Source organism: Cebus imitator, unplaced genomic scaffold, assembly GCF_001604975.1.
Source record: "Cebus imitator isolate Cc_AM_T3 unplaced genomic scaffold, Cebus_imitator-1.0 Scaffold123, whole genome shotgun sequence".
Taxonomy (NCBI): Eukaryota; Metazoa; Chordata; class Mammalia; order Primates; family Cebidae; genus Cebus; species Cebus imitator.
Genome location: NW_016107438.1, coordinates 3,896,137 through 3,907,060, shown reverse-complemented (window position 1 = coordinate 3,907,060; position 10,924 = coordinate 3,896,137). Strand labels below are relative to the sequence as shown.

The 10,924-nt window shown below is 40.3% G+C and overlaps 1 protein-coding gene across 1 annotated transcript in view; it reads right to left on the bottom strand.

Annotated features, from left to right (window-relative positions):
- The window catches only part of LUC7L3 (LUC7 like 3 pre-mRNA splicing factor), a 34,157-nt gene that overhangs the window by 7,758 nt on the left and 15,475 nt on the right, over window positions 1–10,924 (bottom strand). Inside the window, exons 2-7 of the mRNA XM_017540169.2 lie at window positions 9,699–9,765; window positions 6,329–6,368; window positions 5,121–5,265; window positions 4,625–4,699; window positions 1,696–1,800; window positions 671–871 (exon numbers count right to left, since the gene is read on the bottom strand). Of these exons, the coding sequence (XP_017395658.2) occupies window positions 671–871; window positions 1,696–1,800; window positions 4,625–4,699; window positions 5,121–5,265; window positions 6,329–6,368; window positions 9,699–9,765 (633 nt within the window). The remainder of the gene's footprint in view (window positions 1–670; window positions 872–1,695; window positions 1,801–4,624; window positions 4,700–5,120; window positions 5,266–6,328; window positions 6,369–9,698; window positions 9,766–10,924) is intronic.

Sequence of the window (10,924 nt, the reverse complement as noted above, 5' to 3'; positions counted from 1 at the left end):
AATTGCCTGAACCCAGGAGGCGGAGGTTGCGGTGAGCCGAGATCGCGCCATTGCACTCCAGCCTGGGCAACAAGAGCGAAACTCCATCTCAAAAACAACAACAACAACAACAAACCAAAAAAACACAAATAATTACACACTGGAAAATATCAATGAGAGGATCATATCTCTAATTAAGCCATATTACAATATAGTTATTTTTATCTATAGCTAAAATACCTTTAAAAAAAAAATAGCTAAAATGTATCTTTAGAAGAAACTTACGCTGGCCAAGCGCAGTGGCTCAGCACTTTGGGAGGCCGAGGAGGGCAGATCACCTTAATTCAGGACTCAAGACCAGCCTGGCCAACATGGCAAAACCCCACCTCTACTAAAAAAATACAAAAATTAGCAGGGCATGGTGATGCACACCTGCAGTCACAGCTACTTGGAAGGCTGAGGCATGAGAATTGCTTGAACCCCAAAGGTGGAGGTTGCAGTGAGCCAAGATCATGCCACTGCACTCCAGCCTGGTGACAGAGCAAGATAGTCTTAAACAAAATATTAGCTGGGCGTGGTGGCGCATGCCTGTAGTCCCTGCTACTTAGGAGGCTGAAGCATGAGAATCGCTTAAACCAGGAAATGGAGGTTGTAGTGAGCTGAGATCACGTCACTGCACTCTAGGTGACAAAGCGAGAATTTGTCTCAAAAACAAACAAACAAAGCTTACTTTTAACTCTTCTACAGTAGCTTTAATTTTGGCATAGCCCATGTGTTGTTTGCCCATCAAATGGTCATCTACCCGGGACTGGGCATCCCCTACTATCAAAAAGGCTCCACACACTTCACAAACTTCCATTTGTTTTTCTTGTGCAGCAAAACTTTCAATTGTCTGAAATGATAAATCAGTTAACATAAGAACATCTGAGGAAGAGAAATCTGAAGAAAGTACTCAACATTTAGAAAAGATTTCTAATGTGTGTGAATTGCTCCTTTCCATTTCCCCAGAGCAGTAATATTGAGCTACAAGTGGTCAACTTTTAGAGAAGGATGTAAGACAATACTAACTTGCTGAATCATCCAAGAAAAATGCCAAGACCCACTGTTCAACATCCACATCACCTTAAAAAATTTAAACCACCTTTCAGAAAGCCATCTACTTTAATATGAATTCACTACTTGCTTAGGTTCAAGGGATATGATGTCCATACACAAAACTAATTAAGGAGCTGAGCTCACTAACTATAATCTGAACATATCCTATTCAATATGGAGGAACCAATGACCAATCATATTCGGCAATCAATAATATCTGAAACAGATATGTTCTATTCTCCAGTTAAATGAATGAACTAAGAGTGTATTAATTTTTAACAAAGATATAAGCATGTACTGAGTAATTTATTACAACAAAAATGAGAATAAAACCCAGGTTCATGAAAATTTATGATTTACGGCAGTGATTGCCAAGCCAACAAACACAAAGACCTCTTTTCCTAACATTTTATTGGGACATAACCATGCCCATTTGTTTCCTATACTTAAGTTGCTTGCATACTACACAAATGCAGAGTTTAGCAGGTGCCAGGGACCTTGTGGCCTACAAGTTGTGTTGACTCCAAATTTAGGACATCAGAATAGTTTTCAAAGGCTCTCTAATAAAAATGAGTTCCAACTAATGAACAGGTAAGATAATGTGAAATGAGGTTTACTTACCGAGGTTGTGGACCTAAGTAGTTCTCTCTCTTCTTTTAATTGTTCAACTAATTTCATCATCCCCTGGGCTTCTTCTACTTTTCCTTCAGACCCTAATTCTTCAATCTTAGAAGAGTGGAGGAAAAAAACGGGTAAGATTTCTTTCAAACCAAACTATTTCCTTCATTAGTGGTTGTTTTCCATCTTTTTTGTTGGGTTTTATTTACAAAAGCTTCTTTGGGTTTAATTTATCCTCAATTTTTTTTTTTTTGAGACGGAGTTTCACTCGTTACCCAGGCTGGAGTGCAATGGCGCGATCTCGGCTCACCGCAACCTCCGCCTCCTGGGTTCAGGCAATTCTCCTCCTCAGCCTCCTGAGTAGCTGGGATTACAGGCACGCGCCACCCTGCCCAGCTGATTTTTTGTAGTTTTAGTAGAGACGGGGTTTCACCATGTTGACCAGGATGGTCTTGATCTCTTGACCTCGTGATCCACCCGCCTCGGCCTCCCAAAGTGCTGGGATTACAGGCGTGAGCCACTGCGCCCGGCCTTATCCTCAATTTTTTTTTTTTTTACTCTTCAATAAAGTATAACTGATGTGTTAAGAAAAATGCACTTTCGGCCAGCTGTGGTGGCCCATGCCTGTAATCCCAGCACTTTGGGAAGCCAAAGTGGGCAGATCACCTGAGGTCAGGAGTTCAAGATCAGCCTGGCCAACATGGTGAAACCCCGATTCTACTAAAAATACAAAAATTAGCCGAGCATGGTGGCAGGCGCCTATAATCCCAGCTACTCAGGAGGCTGAGGCAGGAGAAGCACTTGACCCAGTAGGCAGAGGCTGCAGTGAGCCAAGATCACGCCACTGCACTTCATTTAGTCTGGGTGACAGAGCAAGATTCCACCTCAAACAAACAAAAAGAAAAGAAAAGAAAAGAAAAGAAAAGAAAAGAAAAGAAAAGAAAAGAAAAGAAAAATGCAGGTCGGGCATGGTGGCTCGCGCTTGTAATCCAAGCACTTTGGAGGCCAAGGCGGGCGGATCACCTGAGGTCAGGAGTTCAAGACCAGCCTGACCAACATGGTGAAACCCTGTCTTAATAAAAAATATATATATATATATATATATATATATATATATAAAAAGGGAGACGCATTCATAGACTTTATCCTGCAAAAAAGAAAAAAGGGAAAAAAAAAAAAAAGAGAGAGAGAGAAACAGCATCTGAGCTGCAGCGATCCTCCCACCTCAGCCTCCCGAAGTGCTGGGATTACAGGTGTGAGCCACCTGCTCTTTACAGTACCTCCTCCAACCTCAATCCCAAACACAATCCTCAGGCAACCACAAATCTGCTTTCTGTCACTATAAGTCAATATGCAATTTCTAAAATTTTATATAAAAAGTCATACAGTCTATATTCCTTTGTCTGGCTTCTTTCACTCAGCCTAAGTATTTTAAGATTCATCTATATCCTCTCATATAACTAATTCCTTTTTATTACTGACAGGCATTCCATCATATGGATATCATAATTTAATTATCTGCTCACCTGCTGAAAGACATTTTGATTCCAGCCTGGGTTTTTTTTTTTTGAGACGGAGTTTCGCTCTTGTTACCCAGGCTGGGGTGCAATGGCGCGGTCTCGGCTCACCGCAGCCTCCGCCTCCTGGGTTCAGGCAATTCTCCTGCCTCAGCCTCCTGAGTAGCTGGGATTACAGGCACGCACCACCATGCCCAGCTGATTTTTTGTATTTTTAGTAGAGATGGGGTTTCACCATGTTGACCAGGATGGTCTTGATCTCTTGACCTTGTGATCCACCTGCCTCGGCCTCCCAAAATGCTGGTATTACAGGCTGAGCCACCGCACCCGGCCCTGGGTTTTTTTTTTTTTTTTTAATTGCTATTAAGACTACAGCACATTGGAGTACAAGTCTTTGTGTAGACATATGTTTTTATTTCTCCTGGATAAGTATTTGGGAGTGGAGTGGCTCATGGTACATTTTTAACTTTTTAAGAATTAGACGCCAGGGCTGGGTAGTGGCTTACACCTGTAATCTCAGCACTTTGGGAGGCCAAGGCGGGTGGGATCACTTGAGGTCAGGAGCTGGAGACCAGACTGGTCAACACGGTGAAACCTGTCTCTACTAAAAATACAGCAATTAGCCAGGCATGGTGGCACTTGCCTATAATCCCTGCTACTCAGGAGGCGGAGGCACTAGAATCATATGAACCTAGGAGGCAGAGGTTGCAGTGAGCTGAGACGGCACCACTACACTCCAGCCTGCGCAACAAAGCAAGACTGTCTCAACAAACCAGTAATAACAATAGCAAAACAGACTCCAGTATGATCTGCAGGAATGTAAAAGAAAGAAAAAACCAGACTATTTTTTTCCAAAGTGGTTGTGCAATATTAAACTCCAGTTCGCACACATCCTTGCCAAAAGTTGGTACAGTATAATCAGATTCTTAAATTTTAGCTATTCTAACAGGTGTCAAATAGGTATTTTATTACAGTTTTAATCCGTATTTCCCTAACGACTAATAGTGTTGAGTGTCTTCTCATATTTGCCATACTTTCATATACATATATATGTATGTGTACACGCACACGCACACACACACACACACACACACACACACACACACGAGACAAGGTCTCACTCTGTTGCCCAAGACAGGTCTCACTGCAGTCTTACCATCCCAGGGCTCAAGCAATTCTCCTGCCTCAGCCTCCTGTGTAGCTGGGACTAGAGGTGTACGCCATTACACCTGGCTAATTTTTGTGGAGTCTGGGTCTCAGTTTGTTGCCCAGGCTGGTCTCAAGCAATCTTCCTGCCTCGGCCTCCCAAAGTGCTGGGATTATACACGAGTTACCATACCCAGCCCATCTTTCTATTTTTGCTGGCTACATGTCTGTTTCAAGCATTTCCCAACATTAATGCACACAATTCTCACCTGTTGCAGAAGTACATCAATTTTGTCTGTTAGAACCTGAATTTTTTCTTCATTTTTGCCTGTTGGGCCAGCAGCCTGTTGAAGACAATAAAATGTATTACCAACAAGTATAAGACAAAGATAAACATTCAAACTCTCACATACCATACATAATATTTCTATATGTTAAAATGTTCCCTATGCAGTTTAATAGAAGTAAAAAGAAAATAAAATAATTAAAATGTTTAATTGAAAGGATAGTAATTCAATTATTTTCAACTTCTGTTGTCAATCACATACTGTCAGTTACTACTATTTAAGAGAAAAATCTTATGATTAGCAAAATCAATGTTATGCTTGCTAATAAAGACTGAAAAAAAAAATGCCTAGTAAGTTTTATATCATTCTAAAAGAACAAAGTAATGAGTAGAAGGCAAGTTTCAAAAATATTAGGGAGGTCTCTGAGTCTCCAGAGAACAAGGACCCTTTACAAAGACTGTGAATGTATTTCACTTACCCCAGAAGACTGCTGGTTTTGAGATAATGCCAAACGAGCATGGCCTCGTCTGATCCTACGTTCTACTTCTGCAAGTAAACTTTGTAAGTATCGCAAAAAGTCTCTCTCATAGCCAACTTTCATGAAACGAGAACTCTTCTCATACCTGATAAAATGAAAAACACGTACTAATATCCAAATCTTTATCCATTACAACTCAAATATTCTATCTTAACTAGCATCAATGACTACTGCATTTAGGCTGAAGGGTAAACCAGGTGTATTTGAAGTGACTTTCTGATTGCTCCTCATCATAGAGCATTATGTTTGGTTAATAGCACAAGCTTTACACAGGAGTTTAACCACTAGCTTTACCACTGTACTGGACCTGGGACAAGTCCCCTGGACCTGGGACAAGTCTCATCTATAAAATTGGGGCTGAGCATGGTGGCTCATGCTTGCAACCCTAGCACTCTGGGGGGCCAAGGCAGGTGGATCACTTGAGGTCAGGAGTTCAAGATCAGCTGGCCAACATGGTAAAACCCCGTCTCTACTAAAAATACAAAATTATTAGCCAGGCATGGTGGTGAGTGCCTGTAATCCCACCTACTTGGGAGGCTGAGGCAGGAGAACTGCTTGAACCCAGGAGGCAGAGGTTGCTGCGAGCCAAGATCATGCCGCTGCATTCCAGCCTGGGCAACACAGTGAGGCTGTCTTAAAAAAAGAAAAGAAAAAAAGCTGGCCAAGCGCAGTGGCTCAGGTCTATAATCCCAGCACTTTGGGATTCGTGAGGTCAGGAGACCGAGACCATCCTGGCCAACTATGGTGAAACTCAATCTCTACTAAAAATGCAACAATTAGCTGGGTGTGGTACGTGCCTGTAATCCCAACTACTCAGAAGGCTAAGGCACAAGAATCGCTTGAACCCAGGAGGTAGAGGTTGCAGTGAGCCGAGATCTCGCCACTGCACTCCAGCCTGGCGACAGAGGCTCCGTCTCAAAAAAAAAAAAAACCAACCAAATGGGCTATAGAACAAAACATTGACATATAAGATGCACTCATGTGGTGGCTATCAGTACTATTACTGCTGAAGCTACATAACTTTCTTGCTATCCCCAGCCAGTGACTGGACTTCTCTCAGACACTAATTTTACATTTAATTGCAATTATTTCCTCAACCCTTGTCCCCCTTAAACCAAATAAGGGCGGGGGGGGGCAAAATGACTTACTGTTTTCGTAGATTTTCATCATGAATTTTTTCACATGGACCTGAGAAAGAAGGAAATATAATTGTATGAATTATCTGTGATATTAGCAACCTTTTCTCTTGCCAAAAAAAAGTTATTTTTCTTTTTAAAAAGATTCATTTTATTACTGAGTAGTTTGTAGACATCTAAATTGATCCTACTGAATCATGAAGCATCATACTCAAATAGCACATAAAACTGATCTGCTCAGTCTTCAAAGTCAATATAATAGAGAGCAACAATATATGGTAAAAAGAGAAGGGAGGGACGGAGAGAGAAAAGGAGGGAAGGTGAAATGAAATTGTTCCTTAATGCCACCAAAGAAAACTGATGGGGTAAACCACTGGACCAAACCACTGCTGACCTTATTTCCAAATCTGTTTATAAAGTCAAATAGCACTAGACTAGTACCCTAGTCCTATTCTTTTCCTTCCCACCTCTAAAAAGCAATTATCTTAACTCTGTTATTTCTTCTCAAATTTACCTCCACCTTTCTAAATTCCATGCTTATTTTGCTATTTATCAATCCTAGGTATCAAAATTTTAGGATAAATAAACATTTAGTGTTTATATTAAGCAAGTACTATTCACCGTCAGGCCAAGCAAAGGTGCATTATGAGATGCTTCTGATGTACTTTTCTCAGAATTTTGTTTCTTTTTTCTTTCTTTTTTTTTGAGACAAGAGCCTCACTCTGTCATCCAGGCTGGAGTGCAGGAGTGCAATCTTAGCTCACTGCAACCTCCGCCTCCTAGGTTCAAGGGATTCTCCTGCCTCAGCCTCCCAAGTAGCTGGGATTACAGGCGCCCACCACCACGCCTAGCTTATTTTTTTTGTATTTTTAGTAGAGACAGGATTTCACCCTGTTGGCCAAGCAGTTCTCAAACTCTGACCCCTAAGTGATCCACCCTCCTTTGCCTCCCAAGGTGCTGGGATTACAGGTGTGAGCCTAGTTTTTTCTATGTATTTTCAAATTCTTCTCAAACACTTCAACTCAGCTATAGAAACTATCTTGATACTAATCCCACTTATGACTTAAAATATATCAGATAATCAATTTCATTTTCTTCCAAGGCCTTCTGCCTTACTTCAATCTGTGACACTTATTTCCTAAGCTCACTATAGTATTATCTTGATGAATTCCTTTTCTGCTCTGTAGTAGAAGAAAATTGCTAGATCTTTTTTTTTTTTTTCTTGCCCTCTTTAACGATGCATGTTTTTTCTTTCCTCTTTCTTGGTTTATAGATAGGTTTTGGTGGAGTTTCCTGAGAAAAGGTCCGTGGGAGATAAATCTGCTGAGACCATGTGTATCTGAAAATGTCTTTTTTCCCCTCATGTTTTGATGTTTGGCTATACAGCTAAGCCTGGCAGATACATTTTCACTCAGCCTGAGGATGTTTCTCCAATGGTCTTCAACTTCCACCGTTGTTACTGACCAGTCTTAGGTAATTCTGTGACCTACACCCACCCCCCCCACCCTCATGTTCTAAAATACAGGGGTATGCCTGGGCACGCATCTTTTCATTCACTGTCCTGATCACTTGTAGGGCCTACTCAACCTAAAGACGAATGTCCTTTAGTACTGCAGTTTTCTTTTTTCTTAAGCAATTCCCTCTGCTTTTATTTTGTCTACAACCATTAAGCTGGTATTAGAGTTCCTAGACTAAGGTTTTTTTTTTTTTTTTTTAAATCCTTCTGTCCTACTGCCCAACATTCCAGCAAATTTCCTTAATTTTATTTTCAAATCTTTCCAGTGATTTGAGTTCCGATTTCTCCAGTTTTAATGTCTAAGAGCTTTTTTTCAAAAAATGTTTTTCAAACTTTTCCACAAGTTCCCTTTTTATAGCATCCTATTATTGCTGATGAATATAGTATCTTCCCAAATTTCTCTGAAGATACTAAATTTCTTAAGACTTTGAAAAATCTCTCTTCTGCTTTCCCCATTATCTCCAATTCCACTAAATTCTTCTTTCTCTGTTGGTTTTCTGTTAATCTCTCATGTTGAAGGATTTCTTCGAATGTCTGGCTGGTGGTCCTTGGCAGGCAACTAATTTTAAAAAGACACTTCCAAAATCTGACTGGAAGTTAGTAGGGATTAGGCAGGGGTTGTCAACTCATGAATGGGCTGCACCATAGGAAAACCAGGCAGTAAGACTTTCTTTTAAGAGATTCCCCAAGGGTCAGTACCTGTAGAGATCACTTCTCAGGAACTGTTCACTTTCTCTAGAGAAGAATCCTCTTTTCTTCTGCCTGGGGAAAAACATCTGGCTGTATCCTTCTAGGAACAGGGCAGAGGAGAGCCCCACCAATAAAAATATAGATTCATTTACTCTCTTTTACATTCTTATTTTTACTCACTACTGCCCCCGCTGTGTCTGAAATCTCAACATCTGGACTGGTCCTGCCTTAGTATGCTCCTAAAGCTCTAAGGCAAACATTTTACATAATGAATTGACTTCTTTTACGTATCCAGAATGATCCTGGTAATGTACCACCCTTGAAAGACTGAGGAAACAGTCAATTATTTTCTGTATTTTGTGACTCAGATGAACTAGTCTCTCTAGTCCAATTTCTCGAGGAAATAACCCTCCTCTCCTACGGTATACGGGTGGGAGAGGCAGGACAGGAACAACAGATGCACAGGACCACCTATACCAGTGGGAATTTTGCATCCCAGGGGACCTCTGGCAATGTCTGAAGACATTTTTGGGTGTCACAACAGGGGGTGTTACTGGTATATAGTGGGTAGAGGCCAGGGATGTTGCTCAACATCCCACAGTACATGAAAAGCCCCTCCAAAACTGGCTCAAAACGTCAACCATGTCAAGGTTGAGAAGAACTAGACTACAGACTCCTCTCTCTCATTTTCAGCCCCAGGACTCAACCCTGCCTTCTGTGGTACCTGGTGCCTCCAAATCCTGAGCCTGTCCAGGGTTCTGCTGATCAAACACTCGCTTCTGTTTAGTATCCCCTTCTGCAGGCATTTAGGGTACAGGTTGCTCTGCTCTGTTGCGTTTGCTGCTACTCCTCCATCCATTTGTCATCTTCCAAAAATTTGCTGACATCTCTAATGTTATTTCCTCTTCCATTTACATCTTTTTAAAATTTTTTTCATTTAAGTGGAGTTTTGGGAGGGAGTGGAAATAGACATGTATGTTTAATAAAGCCACCATGCTTAATCAGACTGACATTTATCAATACATTCAAATATCTAAACCAAGTAACAAATTAATTAGCAAATCTTTAAGAAAAAATTTTACAGCATTATAAAGAACCAGTTTTTTTCCTCACCACTTCTACTCAACATTTAAAAAATCATACATTTGATAAAAGTTAAACAGAAAAGTCACTTACCGAGATCAGAACGTGTATTTGTAAACAATTCCGCGGGGCAAAAACCACAGAGATAATATTTACAAACCTAGTAAAGAAAAACAAAGGTATTAAACTTTAAAAAAATTGCTTGGTTTTAAAACTATATTGGAGAAGGTTGCCAAATAACTATTTTCTCATTTCTTGAAGTATGTATCTTTTAACCAAGAAAGTTTAAGAATTTCATTTGTTGAATCATATTAGGTAAATTAGTGACTTTCAGACTCCTGAATTTCAATAAAAGAAAAAATGTGCAATACTGGCGGTTACTCGTATTTTCTATTATCGATTTTAATCATTACCTACTGATACCCCCCCAGTAGCAAAAACAAATATGGGAAAGACATCCCAAAATAAAGGGCAATTTTCATATTTTAAAAAAACTTTTACACTATTTTTATCATTCTAACCCTTTTGAAGATTAGGGCCTATTTACAATTTAGGATTTGGAAATCACCATCTAAATCACAGACAACAACTCATTTAAAGCAATTTGGCTCCATCTTTTTGCTCAGAAGATCCTTAACACACCAGCCTCCCAATTGACTACAACTACAGGTGCAAGCCACCATGCCTGGCAAATTTTTAAAAAGCTTTTGGAGAGATAGGGCCACTGGATATTTTCATACATGCCAACACAATTAGACTCTTGGTGGGTTCCTACGGTATGGGGAAAAACTATTAACATAAAAACCAATATTTAATTCTCTCCCACTGGTACTTCTGTAACTCCTTCAGATATATTCCAAAACCACTCTATTCTGTATTTAATTTTATAACACTACAAACCAAACCATGTAAATTAAAATTCCAAATTCCAAAATATCTCCCTTCCTTCACACAAAACTTACGTGTTACTAGGTGGATTATCATTATCTTTTTATTTATTTATTTATTTTTTAAAACACAATCTCATTTTGTCATCCAGGCTGGAGTGCAGCAGCGCCAACTCAGCCCAATGTAATTGCCACCTCCCAGGTTCAAGCAATTCTCCTACCTCAGCCTCTGAAGTAGCTGGAATTAGAGGCATGCACCACCATGCCTGGCTAATTATTCTATTTTTTTAAAATTTTTATTTATTTATTTATTTTTATAGATGGGGTTTCACCATGTTGGCCAGGCTGGTCTCAAACTCCTGACCTCTAGTGATCAGCCCACCTCGGCCTCCCAAAGCGCTGGGATTACAGGTGTGAGCCACCACACCCAGC